We start from the raw sequence: 22,923 nt of genomic DNA on the forward strand, positions 1-22,923 counted from the left end.
GTGTTCTGCTAAATAGGGTCTCACAAATTATCGCTGACACTAGGAATTTCAGGGTTGTTGCAGTCTCGTCTTTCGCATTTTGTTCTTACAATTGTTAGCTTTCTTTATGCCCATTGCAATGTTATTGTGTTTGTGTGTGTGTACGTAAAGTTACGTAATGCAATGGTGAACAGAAAGACTGGAACCTTCTCTATGGAAGTCACTAAGGCTGTTGACAAAGGGGTGAGAGAAGAAACTTTGATGGGATTATACACAGATTTGCATATATATAAAGTATTCATGTATATATGCTATGTATCTCTCTCTCTCCCTCTCCCACTCTCTATAAACCACCAGATGGCACTGCAATTTTGATTTGTGTGTGTGTTTGCTTTCAGAAGCGTGTCCTTCTTCTGCATAATGATTACTACTACACAGACATCAAGGGAACTCCTTTCAGGTAATGAGGCTCTGATCATCAAGATAGGACTTATCTTTATTTAGACAGAAGCCATTAATTGTACAGGCTGCACTTATTGCGCATATGTATGTGTGTGTGTGTGTGTGTGTGTGTGTGTGTGTGTGTGTGTGTGTGTGTGTGTGTAAAACCTAAAGTTGTGTGTGCTTATTTTGCAGCTTAGGTGTAGCCTTGTCAAGGGGGCATGGTAAATATTTCTTCAGGGGGAGTGTCACTGTGGAGGAAGGTAACTGTCCATCATAGTCCTTTCTAACCCACATCTTCCCAGCAGTCTATTTATAAACCAGCTGAAAGAAAATGTTTTCTTTGTGCTTAAATGTGTTGCACGGTACCACTGTTTTTACCCCGTGGTTTCTGCCCCATTCTGAGTCATGTGTGTTAATATTCATTGGTCCAGGTTAAATGTGCATTTCTAAACACTGCTTCCATTTTGGGATTGTGCAAGCGTGAGCTGGCATTTCCTGTGATGGTCCAGCCCGTCAGGTCTGATAGACGTAGACATTTTTCATCCAACAGAAAGGCTGATGAATTATGAATGAAATGTGGAAAGTTGTCTGCAGGGTTTGCATGGGAACGATCATCAGCTCGTCTTTTGGAATCAGTAACTAGGGGAGAAGAGAGAGCGAGAGTGTGTGTGTGTGTGTGTGTGTGTGTGTGTGTGTGTGTGTGTACACGTGCATGCATGCATGTGTGTGTGTGTGTGTGTGTGTGTGTGTGTGTGTGTGTGTGTGTGTGTGTGTGTGTACGTACGTGTGTACACACGCACGCAGGTGTGTGTTTTGCTAACTCTTTCCATCCACAGGTTCAGGATTAGGTTCATAATGTGTACATTATGCTAATTTTGTGTATGCGGTTGACTTCATGAGAGACTTCAGTCACCCATTTATTTAAAACCCCCCAAAACCTTTAGATCCTAATGCCAGGTAGCTTTGTGGTGTCTTTATTTATTATTAGCGAGTAGCTACCTCAACTTGACAGAACTGGCCATGCACATTAAAAAAGAATTACAGGAAATTGAACTGACTCTTTAGAGGTCATTTAGTTTAACATAGAAAGCAGTTGGGTAAAAGCAATGCATGCTAAAGCAGAAATAGCTAAAAATAGGAGCTTTTTAAATTGAAAATCCAAGTGGAGTTGTCTCATATGATCAAGTCAATAGCCCATTTGGTTAGCAGATATGACAGTTATGAATCTGTGTAGATGCTGATGTGTGGTGGTGTGTTTCAGGACTACATGACTTGGAACATCCGGATGTGGCACTTGCAGATGAATGGTATAGTATGAACAGTTTTAGAGGTGTGTGTGCAACATGTTTGGCCGCATGTGTGATGAGAGCTGGTAGTCTTGAGGTAGTTTTACAGTGAGTAAAGCCAAGTGCAATACATGGAATGTCTGTGGGCTTTTTTATAGGACGTACTGTAACACAGACGAGTACCTTGAACATCATGACTTATCTCAGATTGAGGCTATCAAGCACTACTTTGTCAGAGCAGAACCACACCTCAAGTGTGAGTAAAACGTTTGTAGTGACTGTGTGCGTGTGTAACAGTGCTGTCATAGAACTCTGACTTTTGTCATTGTAATCATAGGTGACAAAGAGTTGATTCATGAGGTCCTTTTTGATGCTGTGGTAACTGCACCGATAGAAGCATACTGGACCAGCCTGGTTCTCAACAAATCAGAGTATGGAGACCACATGCACACACATATACACAGACACACACACCCACCCACACACACTTACACATACGCGTACACACACACACACACACACACACACACACACACACACACACACACACACACACACACACACACACACAGAGACAGGCATGAGTAATGCTTGGCTAATCTTGGTCCTTGTCCAACACCGTAGGAACTCGGATAAAGGCGTGGAGATAGCTTACCTGGGCACGCGGACTGGCCTGTCTCGTATTAATTTATTTGTGGTGCCGGACCAACTAAGCAACCAGTAAGCAAGAGCACACACTTCCCCAGCCCTGCTTTGTTCTTATGAACAAAAATCTCACAACTAGGAAAAATGCTAACTTTGATTATTGTAAATATGTCAATATGTCAATATAAGTATTACTTGTATTAAGAAAAGAAACAGTCAATGTTAACAACTTGCACTGTTGAGCATTGTGGATCTTTTTTTAAAAACAGCTAATAGCTGTGGACATTTCTTGTGGGGTCACCTGTGTGTGGTGTGTGTTCTAAGAGACTTCCTGACAGCAGAGGATAAAGAGGGCGTGTTCAATGCTGATCACTTCCCCCTGTGGTACAAGAGAGCGGCGGAGCAGGTGCCGGGAACCTTCGTTTACTCGCTTCCGTTCAATGCAGGTCAGGGAAAACAGGCGCACCCCCCCCCCCCCCCCACACACCCACACCCACACACACACACACACAAGCTAAGAAGAACCCTCCTTTTGTCCATGTAGTATTTTATTAGTAAAGTTGTTAGTCTTCAGACTTTGAATAATTTGTGTACAAGGGTTGGAACTGTAAACAATATTTGTTATTTGCTTACTGACAGACTGCAAATTTGATCCATGAGCTCTGTGACCACTACCTCTTTTAGAAACTTGTGCCTTCTTGTGGCAGTTCAGCAAATACACTAAAAACCAAGAAATACCTCAAAGAATAAACAAACAATAAAAGGTTTAGGTCTGTCTATGACAGAAAATGAAATGTGATATTAAAACTTGTTCTCTGTTTTGTTGGCCAAATTGTCTGTTGCTCTTTGCATATTTATAACCACATGGAGGTGAGAGGATGTATTTCTATGGTATCCCTGTGTGAAAAGGAAAAATCCTAAACCAGCACTTTCTGCTTTTTTGCACTTTTAAGAAGCACCGATATAATAATGTATAGTTCAACAACCTTGTACAGACCAAGAATCAGATCCGGTCACCCAAAACTTTTTTTTTTTCTTTGCTTAATTATATTAACCTTCAGGCCTAAGAGCTACCCATAAAAGCCCTATTGTCTTTGATCATTCCTGTTGGCCTGTCCCCACTCAGTGATTAAGGCCTTATGTTATGTCTTTTATTAGCTGATATTTGTTTGTGGATGCCTGAAACATATTGTGGCCAAATGATTCTTAATAACAAACAGAAGTATGACAGTATAAAATACTTTCAAGCACATCCCAAGTTTTATTCCAGAGAGAATTCTGGGGATTTGAAGATGTTTTTTTTGTTTTTTTTCAAAAAAGTTCTTTCTTTTTTGCTTTCACTTTATTTTCCTGATTTTATTGTCACATATGGCCAGTTTATAAACACAGTTTAAGTACAGGCTTCAAATAAATGAATTTGAGAGGGAACATACCAACTGGAAGTGAAATCTTGTGCTAGACTTAATCCATATCCTGAAAATTGTCCCAAATTGTTTTAGACATTTATCTCTAAGGATTACCTTTTATACCAGCACAGATGTGGGATGGTTATTATTAAAAAGGCCAGGCAATTCGGAAACTAACGTAAAGCCCAGAGACAATGCTTTTCCTCCTTTTTTCTGATGATTGGATCTTGGTTTTGGCATTGAGGTGAGGATTTTAGATGCTTCAAATGGGATATGTTAAGATGGGATTTTAAATGCCTCCCCCACCCCGCTCTTCATTAGAAGGACATGTTTTGAACATACATTTTTCTTTAGGCCATTCCTCTGTATTTTCAGTAATTTGACAGATCCTATTTTTTGTCTCTAAAAGGCAGTATTATAAACAAGGCCATTTCACACATACTCACCTGATATTTACCACTAAATGGCTATATGTCTGCCACCCTTATTGTAATATTAATAAAAATTGAGTACAAATGCATCCTGGACATCATATTAGGTATAAGATAAACAACAGTGCTTCTGTGTGTGTGCACAGGTTCGGAGAATAAGAGTGTAGTGCTGGCCAGCACTGCCATTCAGTTACTAGATGAGAGAAAGTCACCCATCGCCGCAGGTAGGACATTGCCCTTTCTTATTTAGCTTGCAGCTGTGTGTGTGTGTGACTGTGATTTAATATATGTGTGTGAGATTTAATATGAAGGTTATTCAGAGCTTAAGCTCAGCAACTGACGATGATTCAGCTTAGTGATGTTTGGCCCATTCTGTCACTCACTTGTTTGCTCTCTTGCTCACACAAACACACACACACACAACATGTTTGTGCTAACATAAAGATAAAAATTCTGTAAGCTTTCATTTTTTAAAACCTGCCTCGCTAAAATACATTAAGCAGGTCTGGGAGGGGAAATAATTTCCAATTACTATTGCGCTCTTTCATGCTCTCTCTCTGTCTTATCATGCGCTCTCTTTTAAGACCTTGCATTGTACACTACAAGTCAAACGTTTGGACACACCCACTCATTGTTTAGTTTTACAATTTTCTACATTTAAAAAAACAGTAGAGCTATCAAAACTATGAAATAACACATATGAATGACTGAATTTAACCAAAATGGCTGAGAGGCCATTCTTGCCTTGCAGTGTTGATAATATTGGGCTAATATGGTCAAACATTCTGGTACTTGGAATTTAGCTGCCACATTCTGGACTAACCTGTTAGGAACCCATTGTACTGGCTCAATGGTCTGATGCCACAAAAGTATGCAACATAAACAAAACACACTGAGATGCAAAAATTGCAGTAGGATTAACCACTTTTATTACATTTTATTATTATTATTTTATTATTATTATTATTATTATTAATTTTATTAAATATTGGTCACAAAATCACGAGCATAACGTTATGGGTGGGGGTATGCCAACATAGCTAACAAAATGCTTATTCACTGTTTGAAAACTTACTTCACTAAACAAAAAGAAAAACAAAAGAAAAGTGCATATCTTCCTTAACAACAAAACAGCAAAAAAAATTCAAAATAAAGATTCAAAATAAAGAAAATAGACGGAAGTAATCAGAAGAATACACTCCCACTCTGAGGCACCGTAGTGCATAAACAATGATTTTGTGAAACCATCCTCATAGCGCTCTAGGCAGAACCTAATCATAACATCTCAAGGCTTCTTACAAAGCCATCTCTTAAGGCCCTGTGAAAGAACCTGTCACAGAGTTCAGTACAATGTCATAAGGCACTGCTGAAAGAGCCTACTACAAAGAATTCATTACGATCTCATCAGGCCCTACTGAAGAACCTACTACGGAGTATACAGTACAGTCTAATAAGGCCCTATTAAATAGCCAATTACAAAACCTCTGTCTACCGTGAATGCATGCGTAGTTAACCAGTCGCTCATGAGGCCATCAACCAATTAGCTCTCTGTGCTATTCGACTGTTTCTGCTATTGTCACAGTGCCAATGAATTTTTTTTAAAATTGGTATTTAAATAAAAAATAGATTAAAGGAAAAAAGTATGAAAGCAAAGGGTTCCATACCAGAAATCATACCAGAATTTATGCAAGTAGGGACAGAAAAAGTACATGTGGCTTAGATTGCAAGGAGTGACAGCACATTTATTGCACTGGACCTTCAAAGCTGTCACTTACATCAATGGATTCTGTAGAGCACCTTAATCTGTATGAAGCCTTGCACAAGGTCCACAATGTAGCTTACCTATAGCCATGTCCCACCATTGGTCATTAAGACCAGTCCCAAGCATTTCTAATTTTATTAAGGGAGTGTAAAACTAAGGCCATGAGCCATGAATAAATCTTTGAGATAAGATATTTCTAAAAGGGATCCAAAGTCAAGATTGGTTGTCTAGTGGGGGGAGAAGTAGAAAAAGAAGTAGAAAAAGAAGCGCAATGTCCAACTTGAAGATATCGAAATAGATGTGAAGGGGGCAAAGTGAAATCTGTAGCCAAATGAGCAAAACTGCAAAAGATACCATCCATGTAGAGATCACAGAACAATGTGATACCCCTTTCATACCATATATTAAAGGCTACACCAGTCAAGGCAGGAGGAAATAAATGATTATCTAATATAGGCACTGAGGAAGATGGAGCCGTGAACTTAAAATACCGCCTGAATTGAAACCAGATGCGGAGGGTGGAAAGAACCAACGGGTTAGTCGGGAAATTGGAGAGCTTAAGTGGTAGGGAAGAGGCGAGCAATGTGAACCCAGATAAACGAGAACAGGAATGAGTCTCCAGCCTACACCATAGCAACCCTGTGCATCGAAGCCAAAAGAGATCCTTTTGAATATCTGCTGACTAATAATAAAACAAAAAAGGTTATAAAGACCCAGGCCCTCATCAAATGTATATCTCTGTAAAAGTGTTTTACTCACTCTAGGAACCTTTCCATCACTTATAATGAACTTGTCCAAAGTTTAAAACAAACATTTAGGGAGAAATAAGTGGATAGTCTGGACAAAAAACAAACAACAAAAAAAAAAAAAACATGGAAAAAAAAAAACATTAATTTTAAATAGTGTTTATTCTAGCAACAGGTGATATGGCAAGGGATTTCCATCTCTGTATACCCAGTTTATATTTGTCAATTAAAGGTGAAAATTGTTGTCAAAGAGAGAGGGTAAAATATGAGATGCTTGAATCCCTAAGCATTTGAACCAAGTTAAGGCAAACTAGCAGACTGCTTGAGTCACTGGTGAGAGCAGGTGAGGTCACTGAAAAACACTCACTTGTCTGGAAATTCTCTTTTTAAACTGAGATTGAACCAAATCACTTAAGAAGTGATAGGATCGAAGGGATGGAGGTAATTTGGTCAATTGCATACAATAGTAGGTCATCAGCACACAGTGATACATTCAGTTCAATATCAGACTGAGTTATTCAGTGAAAAGATGAGAGATTTCAATGTGATCAAAAAGGGTTCGACAGAGAGAGCTAACAGTAAATGACACATGGGGCATCCCTATCAGCTACCACCTCATAAAGAAAAATAACCAGAATGGATGCTGTTGGTGTACACACTAGTCTTAGGGGAGGTATATTATAATCTTATCCAAAAAATAAAATTTGACTCCAAACACAAAGTTTTGTAAGACCTCAAAAAGATCAAAAGGCTTCTCTGCATTCAGTGAGAAATGACAACAGGAGCAGAGAAAGAATTCTTTCTAAAAATTGTATTTAAAAGGGTACAAACATCGCAAAAAAATGTATTGTCTTAAAGACAGGGACTCATCTTAAACAAATCACAGCCAATTTATTAATACACCTTTTAAAAACTTTAACTGGAAATCCATCCAGACCAGGAGCCTTATTGGTTTGCCTAGTTCTGATAGAGGTACACATCTCCTCTAAACTCAAAGACAAGTTGAGATCATTCATGACCACAGAATCCACAGTAGGGATTGTCAGGTCGTTTAAAAACAGGGACTTCTTTGTACTGTGATGTAGACTTGGCTTGGTAGAGACTAGAGTAAAAGGATTGAAAAGTAGCATTGATAGATAATGGGTCAGAGCACAGCACTTCCCTAGAATCCTTAATTTGAGCAATAATCTGGTATGTAATTTGCCTCTTCAACTGGTGAGCTAAAAGTCTGGAAGGTTTATCCCCATGCTCATAATAGTTGATACACGTAAGCAACAAATGTCAATCTGTATCAGATGTAGTAATGAGAGCAATTTGAGCCTGGAAATCAAGGTGATGTTTTAATAAGGCAGGTGTTGGATTAACCAAATTCAATTTATCCAGATCCACAGTTTCTGTTATTAGGGATTAGATGTATTAGGGCTCGGATCTCTATTAGGCTACACACAATCTATTTAGATGAAAACAGGGAGAAAATGTAATCCATGGTGGTACAGTTACCTAAGAGTTTGTTAGAGTTACGGGATGCCATTTGACAATTGCAATGTAGGAAATCAGGTTTTGGGTCAGGCAATTCCTGGAAAGCATTTAATAAGGTGAATAAGCATTTAATAAGGTGAATTTCACCAGAAAGAAGGTGAATGGTGAATCTTTATTCGTGAGCAGGAAGAAGCTGCATGCATCAGCAGCATCACAAGGAAAGCAAGTTCAGTGACTTCATTGGGAAGCGTGGAGAACAGGAAAATCACCTGACAAGAGCTATGGGCAATGGATGTCAGTTGCATCAAGTTTTTGCTTGGACCAACTTATGATGTCATTCCAACTCCACAAAACATTGTACAGTGGTTAGATGAAGACCCGAAGTGTAAATTGTGCGCGGGACTTGGAACACTGAAACATATCAGCATGTAAGGTTTGTCGCAGGGTCAATAGATGTGGAGACAGAATCAAGTGCTCAGTTAGCATGTTTTTTTGATAGCAAACAGATAGAGGTGAACACATTGCTGAGTGGTACTAATAAAGTGATTAAATTTGTGCAAGAAGGGCAGTGTTGGAGTATGAGCCCAGGCTATAAATATTGATAGATGGGGTGAAGCACGAGATTGGAAATTGCTTGTGAACATAGATAAAACACTACAGGTTCCACGGTGTATTGCAGTAACTATGCTGAGGCCAGACATGGTGTTGTTTCTCCTCTGAAAATAAAGGGATATTTTATTTTATAGAGCTAACAATGCCATTTGAGGAGGCAATGACGCTTTTGAAAAGAAAAACTGACGTACGGTGAGTTGAGAGAACGTGGATGGCAGGCACATATAAAACCAATAAAAAGGTATTAGGGGATTTTTAGCAAAGTCTGTCACTGGGGAGGCCAGGACGGTTCTGTTCTGTTAGAGAATGCTTGCTGAGATAATAGGTAAAATCCATGTGTAACTGGCAGCCCTGAGCATGCATTAACAGTGCCAGTGGGGCTGGGTACACCCTTAGTCACTGGGAAGGCCATCATGGATTTTTCGGATCATGTTTGTTAGTGGCATAGTGGTTAAAGAGGTGTCTTTAAAAGTGAGCTTGGAGTAGGGTGAGGCTGGGATACCACACCTCACTGCTGAGCCTCCTGGGGGTGTTGCAGGCTTAATTCAACAAAACACAGAAGAAGGGAGGTGCCTACCTGAAAACCCCTGAAAATAGCTTGCAATGTTGTGGATGTTGGGATGAAGAGAATAAGCAGGCCCCTTTGTGAAGCTCTAATGGTATAGGATATTATACATATTATTCTGTGTATATGTACAATTAGATGTGTAGGAAATAATTTTGCCGTGAAGGTAAGTTTTGAGAGTAGTAGTAGTAGTAGTGTCTTTCACGTTAAGGGCAATAAAGTCATCAATAGGAGAAATTAAATTGTTAAATGTGTCATCTGACAATAACAGTGAGTTGAGGGTCAGAACAAATAGATGAACTGAAAAAAAAAGTTTACAGACAGGGGCGTGATCTGAAATGATTATTGGATAATAAGGCAAGGCGACTTTAGAAATGAGGGAGAAATCTACCAAAAAATAATCATTGCAGGAATATGTTTGATATTTACATTCATCTGATGCTTGAAACTTGCTTTTATCGAAAGCATCTTACAATTATGACTGAGTACAACTTGAGTAATTGAGGGTTAATGGCCTTGCTCAGCAGCCCAATAGTAGCAACCAGGTAGCAGTGAGGCTTAAACCAACAACCTTCCGAGTACAAGTCAAGTACCTTAACCAATGAGCTACCACTCAACTGCTATTGCTGAACTGCACAAGCAATGATGTGATGTGATGTAAAGATAAAAATAAAATTGCCTAGCAAATGGATTATAAAATCTCCAAGGGTCAATTATTCAATTCTAAGATGCAAACTCATTAAAAACCGAGGTAGTGTATGGGAATCTAACCGATCTAAAACCAGATTAATAGTACAGATCAAATGTCCACCCAATATCAAAAGGTGGGAATTTAACCAGGGGATAGAAGCAAGCAGCTTGTGCATAAAATTTGAATCATAAAAGTTGGGAGCTTAAATGTTCACTGACAATACTGGGGTACTGGACAAAGTAGCATGGACAATCAGATATCTCCCATTCACATCTGCAATAATATTGTCAGGGATTAATTGAATACCTCTTTTAATCAATATAGCTACACCCCTGGACTTGAAATTAAATGTTGAGAGAAATACATCGCCAACCGAAAAAGATTTTAATCTAAAATGGTCACCATTTCTTAGATGCATCTTCGGTAGGAAGGTACTATCAGTTTGCAGATATTTCAAGTAAGTAAATATTCTTTGAATGTTTCACCAGGCTATTCAAACCTCTAACATTCCAGTTCAAAAATCTCATACCCCATTATTCATGTTATATAGTTTAGGATCAACCATTTAATTACATACAATATTAAAAGCAGCCCCAGCAGGATTGGAAGTAGCCCAAGCAGACTGGGGGGAAGAAAGGGAGGGAAAAATTCAACATGCACACCTTCGATGGAATTACCCCAGCACCCCTGTTAGAACTACCCCCAGCACCCCTGTTAGAACTACCCCCAGCACCCCTGTTAGAACTACCCCCAGCACCCCTGTTGGAACTACCCCCAGCACCCCTGTTAGAACTACCCCCAGCACCCCTGTTGGAACTACCCCCAGCACCCCTGTTAGAACTACCCCCAGCACCCCTGTTAGAACTACCCCCAGCACCCCTGTTGGAACTACGCCCAGCACCCCTGTTGGAACTACCCCCAGCACCCCTATTAGAACTACCCCCAGCACCCCTGTTGGAACTACCCCCAGCACCCCTGTTGGAACTACCCCCAGCACCCCTGTTAGAACTACCCCCAGCACCCCTGTTGGAACTACCCCCAGCACCCCTGTTAGAACTACCCCCAGCACCCCTGTTGGAACTACCCCCAGCACCCCTGTTGGAACTACCCCCAGCACCCCTGTTAGAACTACCCCCAGCACCCCTGTTGGAACTACCCCCAGCACCCCTGTTGGAACTACCCCCAGCACCCCTGTTAGAACTACCCCCAGCACCCCTGTTGGAACTACCCCCAGCACCCCTGTTAGAACTACCCCCAGCACCCCTGTTGGAACTACCCCCAGCACCCCTGTTGGAACTACCCCCAGCAGCATCCCGCAAACATGAAGACAACTGCAAAGGCTCAGACATGAGCCAAATCTCCAAGGTCAGCAGCCCCACATGGATAAAACTGCAGAGACTACCAACAGACATGAGCCAGATCTCCAAAGACAGAACCCCCGGTAGCACAGCATGGATACAACAGCAGCTTCTACTGAGTGGAGGCTCACAAAAGCTATAAACATATGTGTACTTACATCAACATTCGTGCTTGAACAGCATGTATGTTGTATATTGCACACTATCCACGCACAGGCATGAATGCCCACACAAACAGCAAATGATGCTGTCAAACCCAAAACGTTCAAGATATAGTACAATAGTACAATAATGCAAGTGATCACTAATGATCTTATGAATGAAAAACCAAAAGGATAACCACCCTAGGCAAAGTGAAATGATGAAAAGATAAGAAGTCCTCAGAGTAGGGAGGCTATTGTGATACACAGCTGACAGACAAACAACAACAAAAAAGAATAAATAAATACAATTAAATAAAAAAAAATACACCTCTCTGGGTACAATAAAGCTCACCAAGAGAGAAAAGTAAGGGCTGGGAAATAAAGTTAAAAAAAGTCTGTCGCATGTAAAAGCAGAGAGACAATACCCAGGTAACAAAATCACTTGGTTAATGAAACACTGAGAGTCATCGAGAAAAGTTAAGACGTGTTGTCTACTGTTATGAGTTATACGAAGTCATAGGAAATGCCATGGCAAAACCCCTCCATGGTGCGAAGGTGAGTGCAGACATCTTTCAAGGTCGCACGAGCTTGTGAAATTGGGGAAAGCAGAGAGCCCCATGTCTGAGACAATAAAACAATCATTCGATGTCTGGCTCTAAGAATATCAACACAGTCCCCATAGTAGTGGAGTCTTGTGATGATAGGGTGTGGTGGGTCACCAGGTTTTGTTCTAGGAGCAAGAGAGTGATGTGTGCTTATCCAATGTAAATGCCTCCTGTAGGAGTTTAGACACACTAGAGTCAGTAAGCGTAAACAATTCTCCCTCCGGGACTCCCACAATACGAATGTTTTGGTGGTGAGATCTGGACTCCAAATCATTGCACTTGGCATCTAGCTTGTTAAACTCTTTAGATAGAGATTTGAGTTTAGTCTGCAGCGTACGCGTGGACAGAGAACCCTCTATGTCTGTAATGGTGGACTTCAGATTAGTGAAGTCAGACCTTAAAACTCCCAAGCTCTGAGTGATTTCAGTTTTTCTCCCATGGAGCTCTGTGTTAATGTTGGAATAACGTTCGTCCATTACTGCACAAAGCTCTCCTGAACAAACTTGGCCCTCGGCACCCAAGTGTCAAGAGTCGAATCCAGAGCAGTGTTTACCCCTGCTAGGGAGGTAGCATCACTAGCAGGAGAGGATTCAGGTCGTACAGCTGTAACGATTCCAGCAGGAACAGTCAAGAGGCAGAATCCAAACGCAGGAGGTGGTTTATTAAGCGAGAGTAAGAAAACACGGAGAGCAAAATAAACAGAGGCCAGGGGAAAACACTGAGGTAAAAAAACACACTAACTGAGCAAACCAAAAGGCAAGGGCGGGGACAGTATAGCGGGTATAAATGAGACACAACAGACAGACCTGACCATGACACGGACTGGAACTGAGGAATAGAAGTGCGGAGAAAACAAAACCAAGGAGCGGAATAGGGAAGTACACGACAGGGAAACGGTGAAGCCAGGAGGGTGGCTATTCGTGGCAACAGCAGGTCGAATGAGATTGTCCCGGGCTTTTATTCACCTTTGGAGGCATTTTAATGGCTCAAAACCAGTGCAACAATGTTGAGTTTATAAATATAGCAAATGATAGATGATTAAATCCAAATAAAAGTGCATGAAATACTCCAAGAAAACTGAACAAGACTACTCTATGCCACATCACACCAGAGGTCTGTCTAATCTTCCACTCTCAGAAGTCCTTTGAATCATTCAAGTCAAGATTCCATCTACAGAAACTGCCCTGGTTATTAGTGGCATTCTCATACATTTCAAAATCCTCCTTCTCATATTCAAAGCTCTCCACAATCTCGCACCTCCTTATATGTGCGATGATCTTTTTCACAACATAGCCAGGCTCCTCGCTGTTCCTACCTTCACAGCTTCGGTGATCTGGCATTTTCCAGATTTGTTCCTCTGGAAGTCTCTGCCCTCACATGTCTTGTGATTTACTTCTCTCTCTATATTCAAATACAACCTCAACACACCTTTTTCCTCTTGCCTATGACCTCCCTGACTGATTTTTCCATATTTTATTTAATGTTGTCTACTCCTGTATTATTGTATTGTGTAAAATCCCCAGGTCTTTCTAATGGTTTTTTATATGATAGATTCTCTACTGCATATTGTAACTTATGCTTCTTAACTGTTGCATGCTGTTGCATTACATTTTTTTTTGCATTAGGTTAAGGAGTAGGAATGTTTTAATTAGACACTTATGACCAGTTTATGTGCTTTCATATGTGTCTGACTATGTGCAGCTAACTGCTGGTGTCACACTTAAGCTTCATTGTCACATTAGTAATGTGGCTCTGATGAGCTGTGTGTGTATTACAGCATTGCATTAAATGTATTAAAAGTGTTATTTATTTTGTAATATTTGGAACTGGTTTCAATTTCATTCTGGGAAAGATTTAACAAGTTTTGAAACAAAAGCTTTGAAAGTGAAGTGACCTAAGATGTGTGTTAGGAGAGAAGAGGAAGCATGGAGAAAGAACCATACAGCATAAAGAGATGAAAGTTGCCTACATTCATACAAGGTGATCTCATTCATACAAGACAAGCTCAGATGGAGCCTCCAGGGGTTTTTATGAGCATAAACACACAAAGGTGCACACACGCACACGCACACACACACACACACACAGACACACAGACACACACACACACACACACATACCCACACACACATACCCACACACACACACACACACACACACACACACACCCACACACACACACAAAGACACAGACTCACACAAGTGCTAACTGTCAGGGCTTAGCAAAAAGGCAATTGGAATACACATTGCTGATGCACAAGGAAAACGTTCTTGCTATAGAATGTTCACACACATACATGTACCCAAATAAATAGACCATGAAAGCCTTTTCTCAGCAAATGAATTTGTTGAGATTTATTCCTAAACATATATTTGTTCTCTAATATACCTACATATATACATACATACGTATACATTTTCAATGTATACTCCATATCAGCATATCTGTTAACATGAACAAAAATGTATTTACAAACATATGCTTTCACACAAATCTTATAGCTATCCCTAATTGAATCTCTCATTAAAAGTAGATTTTTGCATAGATTTTTTTTTCTGAGTGAACTTATAAAATATATTCCACCATTCATTTGGAGGTGTCTGTCTCTCTCTCTCTGATTTGATGATTTTGTGTCGTCCAGTCAGAGGATGGGTTTCATGACTGCCCAGTGAGTTGTCTCCTTACAAGCATTTGCTAGCACTAACACAACCCGACAACCTGATAACATCACACTCCCATGGTAGCTGGGGTGGGTGAGGATGTGTCTGGCAGTAGATCTCTGATTTGAGCAGTCTTGGTTGCAGGCTGTTTTCATGTTGTTATTGTAAGCACCATGTGATGTACATATTTGTGTGTGTGTGTGTATGTATGTGTGTGTGTGTATGTGTGTGTACATGTGTGTATACGTGCTGGTTAGAAGCCCACTGTTTTCTTATATAAGATGTTAAATTCAGACATCCTTGTCCATGTCCTTCACACCTCCTTTTGCAGTCTCTATGTGTGTGAAGGTGGGAGGTAGCTTCAAATACTCAAATCCACAATCCAACTCTTCACAAGACCTGCATATGAATCGTGATATCCATGGTTTTCTAAGTGCATATGTAAATTTTCTTTATGCATATTTAGGCACAAAATATGCTAATACCCAGATTATAATTTTACTGAAATGAACTTGAAAAATAATTCTGGGCTTTGTCACCCCTCCCCCCCTTCCCTGCACATACATGCAGAAACACCAAACAAGAACATCTAGCAGTTGCCTGCTCGACCAGTCAAACCCTGATAGGCACATGTTCAAATTGTCCAACCAGAAACTGAAATCCACAACATTAATCAGTATGTATTGCTGTAAATGTGCTTTCACTGGACTCAGAAATTATCAGTATCTGAGTCATTAGGTATACAATTTGAAGTTACTGAAATGTATATATGTATGGTGTCTTTGGCCTACCATATCTACAGAAATCATGTTAGAAAAATACTCTGTATTGTAGAAGTTGTCTCTTCTCATTTTTGGAAGTCCTGTCCAAATTCCCTTTTATAAATGATATATTGAAATAAAGGACAGAGAAGAGTGTGTGCTGTTGCTCATCCATTAGAGAAGCCAGAGCCTTGGCAAGAGTTCCGTCCAGAACCTTCTGTTTTGTAGCTTTGTGTGGTCTTTATGTGTGTAGTGTAAGTAAATATAATGTATGTCTGCCCATGTGGCATGTGTGTCTGTGTGGATGTGCATGAATGTGTGTCTGTGTGCGGTTGGGTGCATTTCTAAAAACATTTGTTTTGTGAGTGCCCGTTTTTCACGATATGTATGGTGCTTATGAGATTTATGGGTATTAGTGCATCTCTCCCATGCTCCAGCTCATGCTATGGCATTCTCCAGTGGTTCCTTGTCTTCCTCCCTGCCCAGGGCCCCCGCCTCTACTTCTTCACCCGCCTGCTTTTGCTGCTTCTTTAACTGGCGATGGTACTTGGCCATGACGGCAGCGTAGGTGCAGCCGTAGATGGCAGCAGCCAGCATCATAAGGATCACGATGCCGCACACCACGCCGGTGATCACCACCGTGGCGATGGCGTGCCGCAGGCTCACCGCCCGCGGCTTCTGCTTGGCCTCGCAGTCCTGCATGGGCATGCCTGCCGACAGCCCAAGCTCGGGCCCGGTAGGTGCCTTCGGGCTGGGCCAGGGCTGGGGGCCATGGAGAGGGTGGCGCTGACCATCCAGGTGGTGGATGTTGGCGAACAGGTAGCTGTAGCTGGTGGTCATGCAGGCGTGGAAGAGCTCGTAGGGCACGTGGCGGAGGTCGCGCTCCTGCATGGCGTCAGGCCAGGTGCATGCCACGGCATCCACCACACCACCTGAGGTGGGGGAGAAAGGATAGAGAGAGGACAGGGCAGATTAGCGATGGGTGTAGTAAAGGGTTTATGAAGATTGAGAGTTTCAGTAAGGGTGGAGTTGTGGGAGAGTGCATGAAATAGAAAGAATGAAGTTAGGAAGTGGGATGGAAAAAATAGAGTAAAGTGATTTTAAGGGAAATTTGCCTCATTATTGTTAATGTTAAGCAGAGGGTTAAAAGAGGGAGTTAAACATAATTTGAATTATAATTATGCAGGCCATACAAACATATTCAGTACCATTATGGAATTAGGCAGTGGCACATAAGTGTAAACACATTTACATATATGTGTAAAATAATTGATTCATAAGCTTTTCCTTTAGTACTGATAGAACTACATATATACCCACTGACTGAGAGATGGATGCTCTGAGAGCCCACTTACTAGTTCTTTCTTTCTTTTTTGGATGGGAGAGCGATATAAATGCACACATAGATGTCAACTTCAATAGTTTTACTTTTCTTAGAAACAAATTTAAGTTGGTGTGATTGTTACACAGATCTTCTGAATGTCATTTAAACTGACAATAGAGAGAATACCTAAGAGGATCCAAATCAATTGTCTTCTAAACCTCTTAATCCAGTTTAGGGTTGTGGGTGGCCAGAGCATATCCCAGCAATACAGGGCCCAAGGTAGAAACCAGAGCCTATCCATTGCAGAGCCTGCCTTTCTTACAATGTCTCACATTAAGTGTACATAGTCTGAATAATATATATTATGTCATTAAGAATATTTTAGCAGAACAAAACAGGCAAATTGCAAATATGGCCATTACGATATTCTGGAGAGCAGTATAGCATCAGTATACTAAGAATGTGCACCTAGTTTGAAACCCCTTAACACAGCTGAAGGCTACCCCCTAAAATTAAATAAGGATATAGAGATGTTAGCAGTATGACAGAAAGATTAGATCAGTGCAGTCACCTGCCTACTGGTGTTATAATTGGTGTTAAGACTGAATTTTTTAAATTTCAGAGGGTGCCAGTTCATTTCAGTGAACAGTGCAGATAGCCAGTTAGTTAACCCTGGTGTGTGTGCGTGCGTGTGTGTGTGTGTGTGTGTGTGTGTGTGTGTGTGTGTGTGTGTCTGTATCTTTGTATTTGGCCAGAATGCAGACAGCTGTTTTATAGCTTTCTCATTACTCAAAGGACAATAATTTTCATGCTCAACCTTATTTCTGTCCATATGATTAAAGAGCACATTTAGCTGCTTTAATCCACATGGCTTCTCAAGTTTCTGCATTATGGTATTATGTCACCCCCTCACCATTCTCATGTGTCTAACAAGTAGCAGTTTCATATACTGTTTCATGATTGACCTCTAACCAGTGGTCCACTCTTTCTTTTTTTGGCATAGAGTTTGAGACAACAAGATACAGTGCCACAGTAACTATAGGTTATAGCAAGTTTCACTAGTCTGTAAGAGACTTTAATGTTCATTTCAGTTTTCTTAAAACTAAATAAAAATAACTAAAAACTTTCCTAGAGCCTATTTTTGTTCAGGCTTCATTCAGGAATAGGGGTGTCTAATATGATATACTGCCATAATTCAATAACTTACAATGCTATTTTCTGAGCATATTGTAGGTATTATAAATATTTCTAGAATACTGACCAACTACATTTAATAAAAAAGAGAGATTTACTACAATATGAGGCTTTAAACAACAGCTGGGCTATACTATCAGATTAAATTTCCATATTAATATATGTACACGGAAAGAAAGTAACTGCCCATAAGGCAGACATAATCAGAACAAAAACATCTGCAAAATATTAGTCTGTAAATATAACAAACATTTATAACAAATATCAAAACAAGTGATTCTTTGGGCTAATACCTGCAACACCATCACACACAAACACAAAACACCTGAAAGACAGGACAAACAGGAGGATGCATAAGGAATGCATAGGGATCTAATGTCCCTAGATCTTTTTTTCAGGCTGGTATAAGAAGGGACCCAAGTCTGTATTTTTCTGTTATTGTGGTATTATTTTATTTTCTTGTTTTGTGCATACTTAATTAATTTGGCTGACTCTTCTCTATTTATTATATGATTAATTCAGTGTTTGTTTCCGGTATCTGTAGATATTCAGGTATACAGTTTTACTGTCATAGTGAATAGCTTTCCTTGCAGAAGCATGGACAGGTCATGCGGTCCCATTGGGCCCTAGTACAGGTTGCCTTGGTATAACCTTATTGCCTTATATTACAAAGAAAGATGCATGGCAGTAAAAGAACCACAAGGAATGTACAGTAGTTCTATATAATATTCAGATACTCTGTAGAAGAACATTCCACTTATGCTTATCTCTTTGCACTTATCCCTTTCCAATGCAAATTAAAGTTACCTGATATTTGGTAACCTGTTTAATGTCACATTCTTCATACATTTGGCTTAATCAGGTTGTTACCTTTGTATTGCTGATTGCAACATTACTGATCAGCACAGAAAGGTATGCCATTGAAAGGGCTGCACAGTAATGACATTTTCAGGCAGAATATGGCACATATCCATACCTTAGCCTTATAGTACTAAAACTGGGTTTCCAATATTCAAACTGGGTCTGTTCCCTACCTTTAAAAGCGAATGTCTCCAGCCATAGCTTGAGTCCTATCATCTGACAGTCACACTTCCAGGGGTTCCCCCTCAAGTGCAGCACCTCAAGGGTCTCCAGGGCTTCCAGATGAGTGCGGTCCAACTTGGTCAGGCGGTTATAGTGCAGCGACAGGTGAGTTAGATGGTGGAAGCTATCTGCTAGTGCTCCAGGGAGCCCAGCTATGTTGTTATAAGAGAGGTCCAACTGAGTTAAGTTCAGTGCTGAACCTAAAAGACGGCGGTTCAACTCCCGGATTGAGTTGTTGGCCAGGATGAGGCTTCTCAAGCCCCTAAGTTCCAGGAGGGCCCTGGGCGAGATCATGGTGATGGAGTTGTTGGCCAAGTTTAGAACTTGGAGCTGTGGCATTTCCCGGAAAGCCGTGGAGCTGATGCCTCGTATATGGTTATTCTGAAGGTATAGCTCCAGTGTTTCAGGATGTAGCTCGTTAGGAATGTCGTACAAGCCCTGCCCTTGACAGTCCACCACCTTGGCTTGTCTATCACATGAGCACTCCTTAGGACAAGGGAAGGCTGCAGGGACCAGTATCAGTGTGGACAATGCAAAAAGCACACCTCCTGAGGAAAGCACAATAGACATGCAGTTACCAGTTCTTTCATGCTGAGCCAATGATTTTCTTATAACATCATAAATTATCACCCACACTCACTGTAGAAACCATCTACCTCACATCCACAATTATAGCATGTTGGTAAACTTAAATCTCTCTAATAATATAAAGCATTATGATAATTTGGTTTTGACAGCAGACAAATGACCTTTGTCTTACAACCTTTAAGCAATATTGTTTGCAAGGATTTGTTTGCAAGAAAAGACTAAACCTAATTTTCATCAATGTCTTGTGCATACGGTGCTGGCTCTTTTACAATGTTCTTTGGTGATGGCTTCCTACATGTTGCAATTGCACTGAGGAGCTACAAATGCTCAGACACATCAGAAATACTCAAGACCATCAGCAAACACAGACAGAGGGTAGAAAGATTTGACAGTGAGATGATATGTCCACTGTGATGGATTGGTGACCTGTACAAGGTTGATAGTCTGCTGCCCTGTACTGCCAGCATAGGCTCTGACCCCCCCCCCCCCCCCCCCAACCCTGAATTGAATTGCAGTTTAGAAGATGAATGGATGAATAAATTATTTATGACAATAAATATGTGTAAGGTATGTATATGACCTACATTCAGCACTACTTCCATCTTCATTAACCTTCCATCTTCATTAATGAAGTCAAGAGAATTATGAGGTTCAAATAATATTAAAACAATAACAATAATTTAATAACAATGACTCTAATAGGGAGTCCGTGTCAGTTCAATAAGTGGAGGGTAATATGTTCTGACTGTTTTCCTGCTAAGGACATGGGCTAACCTATTTTGAACAAACTGAAGATTACTTAACACCTGAGACAACTGGCCTAGTAATCATCGACTCCTTACATTAGCATAATGAAGAAATAAAAGCATGAGCTAATTTCTCACTGTGAGTTTTGCTTCCCATATGTTTTATTTAGAAAGGAAGCTTAAATTAAGTAATGCTATTTTAGATACTTTTATGGGGATCAAATGATACAAAAAAAATTGAAAACAAAACAACTGATTTGCTGAATCTGGTTTTACTGCTAAGTATAATGGTGGATTCTAAGTAAAAATTAAAGAAAACAGTTTGCAAATTTCATGTCCAAAACTAACATGTAACAGAAGGACAGTAAGATACCAATAACAGAACCTTGTAGGATGCCACTTCTTTTTTTCTGGGAAATTTATGCTAGCAAATGTAATGTAAACTAGTCAAGAACTCAGTCATCTAAACCAAAAACTTTAGCCTGTCTGATGACATGTCCTGACTGATGCTGTATAAAAGTATTAAAAGATAAACGTATTTACCACCTTAAACCATAAACACTATAGCCATTACTTTCAGTGTTTCTTAGCATATTAGAAATATGTAAAATATAATTTAAACATAATTCATCTGTATATTTTTGATGTGTCTAGTCATTTCATTACATTATGGAATTATGGTTTTCTGTCAGATAAACAAGGAGGTTCTACACTGGTATGGAATGTAATAGAGCATGAATTTCAGCTACATGTACTGTGTATATGCTTCTGTATTAAGAAGACTGTAAGCACATCCACTTGATGGTATGAAACTGGTGTGCAGGTAAAAATACTCCCTGTAATAAAGGGTCATACCCTACAGCTCAGACTGAATCAGAGCTCGAACATTGCCTGTCTGGTAGCCAAACGTGAATGCTAATAAGTATTAGGAAGAGTTATTCTTTCTTATTCTATTTCTTTGGGTCAGATACACCTGATAACACAGCATATTGGGTGATTAGTGCCCCCTTTCCCCCAAAGAGTTCAAAAGCAGTACAAAGACATATTAAAAATAATAGTAGCTAATATATGGTTAATGGCTTTTATAGGTGGTACTAAAGGTTCATATCTCTGTTCAGTACCTTTACTTGTAGTGTAATCTTTTTTTAATAGTTGTATAGTATACAGTGCAGTACATACACACTTTTCCTGGGTACAAATTAAATTAACTACACATTTTTTTAATCTAAATGGAAATGTTGTTGGCCATATACTGTTCCATATTTCACAATTTGTAAAGAGAAGGTTGATATATGCCCCAAATCACAGCTGCTTAGTCTTTATTTTGAAATCCCCACAGCAGAATTTCAAATATGTTTTCATTCAGATAATCAAGCAGGTCATATTTTAGATCAAAAGGCGTTATGTAGAACATAAATTACAGATAGTCATGCTTGACACATTTATTTTTAGCAGTGCCTTACCATCCCTGTGTTCTGCATGCACTGCTGCAACTGTACCACACTAAGGATCAACGCTTATATTCAGTATGTCGCAATATTTTTTTGCATGATAGCAAATACCAGGAGTTTCATTGACTAATGATTATTGTGCAATGGTAGAACTGAATACACTTCCATCAAAGTTACAAAATACAATTTTTATACCAACATATTTCAGTCCAAAACATGCAGACACCTCCACCACAGTACAAATCTGATTTGTTTCTCAAATTTGATATAATAAACTGGTAAAATGATTGATAATGTGGTACTGTAGGGATCATTGCCTTATGGCTGTTTGAGCTCCTGCTGCACTTCTTATAGCAAAGGTCCTGACACACTGTCTAAAGCAAAAGTCTGAGAGTGCTCGGAGACCTTACCATTCATGGCTGCGAGACCACTCCTCCACTCAGCCTGTCCAGAGGTAGTCCAGTTGCGTCAGAGAGCTTGTGTTTATGTTCAGAATCTTCAGGTCTTCTGTGTCTCCATGCCAGACTTTCCCATCTCACCAGTCAAGAGAGAGAGAGAGAGAGAGAGAGCGAGAGAGAGAGAGAGAGAGAGAGAGAGAGAGAGAGAGAGAGAGAGAGAGAGAGAGAGAGAGAGAGAGAGAGAGAGAGAGAGAGAAAACGAACGAATGAACACATGAGAGAGCGAGAGCGCAAGCAACTGAACTGTGTGGACCCCAACAACCCCTCCCCCTTGACTGCTTTTAAAAATTGTGTTATCTAACCAGCTAATATTTTGTTTATGTAGTTGTTACATTATATACATTGCATGTCAATCTAGGTATCCATCTATCAGTTGTTCCTGATGGATTATTCTTAACATTTCACTATAGTGTCTAATAGCCTTCTATTGTTTTCCGCTTCTCGGAACATCTCTCTCTCTCTCTCTCTCTGTTTCTCTCTCTATCTTTACTAATACTACTACTAC

The 22,923-nt window shown here is 40.1% G+C and overlaps 2 protein-coding genes across 3 annotated transcripts in view; one reads left to right on the forward strand and one right to left on the reverse strand.

Moving 5' to 3' along the window:
* cacna2d3a (calcium channel, voltage-dependent, alpha 2/delta subunit 3a) overlaps nt 1–22,923 on the forward strand; it is a 174,304-nt gene that overhangs the window by 124,522 nt on the left and 26,859 nt on the right. For both annotated transcript variants that reach the window (XM_035536211.1, XM_035536210.1), the window contains 9 exons: nt 151–222; nt 378–439; nt 616–683; nt 1,685–1,730; nt 1,868–1,965; nt 2,047–2,140; nt 2,334–2,429; nt 2,679–2,800; nt 4,338–4,415. In XM_035536211.1, coding sequence (XP_035392104.1) covers nt 151–222; nt 378–439; nt 616–683; nt 1,685–1,730; nt 1,868–1,965; nt 2,047–2,140; nt 2,334–2,429; nt 2,679–2,800; nt 4,338–4,415 — 736 coding nt within the window. The remainder of the gene's footprint in view (nt 1–150; nt 223–377; nt 440–615; nt 684–1,684; nt 1,731–1,867; nt 1,966–2,046; nt 2,141–2,333; nt 2,430–2,678; nt 2,801–4,337; nt 4,416–22,923) is intronic.
* Nucleotides 14,485–22,468, reverse strand: LOC113578883 (leucine-rich repeat and transmembrane domain-containing protein 1). Its single transcript, XM_027012398.2, has 3 exons — nt 22,371–22,468; nt 19,127–19,723; nt 14,485–16,506 (listed from the first exon to the last, which is right to left on the reverse strand). The coding sequence occupies exons 1-3, from the start codon at nt 22,375–22,377 to the stop codon at nt 16,013–16,015; spliced, it is 1,098 nt and encodes a 365-aa protein (XP_026868199.2). The 5' UTR covers nt 22,378–22,468; the 3' UTR covers nt 14,485–16,012.

Source organism: Electrophorus electricus, chromosome 18, assembly GCF_013358815.1.
Source record: "Electrophorus electricus isolate fEleEle1 chromosome 18, fEleEle1.pri, whole genome shotgun sequence".
Classification (NCBI taxonomy): domain Eukaryota; kingdom Metazoa; phylum Chordata; class Actinopteri; order Gymnotiformes; family Gymnotidae; genus Electrophorus; species Electrophorus electricus.

Coding starts and splice junctions, on each gene's coding strand:
- LOC113578883 (XM_027012398.2), bottom strand. Junction 16,507..19,126: donor GGAGACATTCGCTTTTAAAG/GTAGGGAACAGA, acceptor CCCCCACCTCAG/GTGGTGTGGTGGATGCCGTG.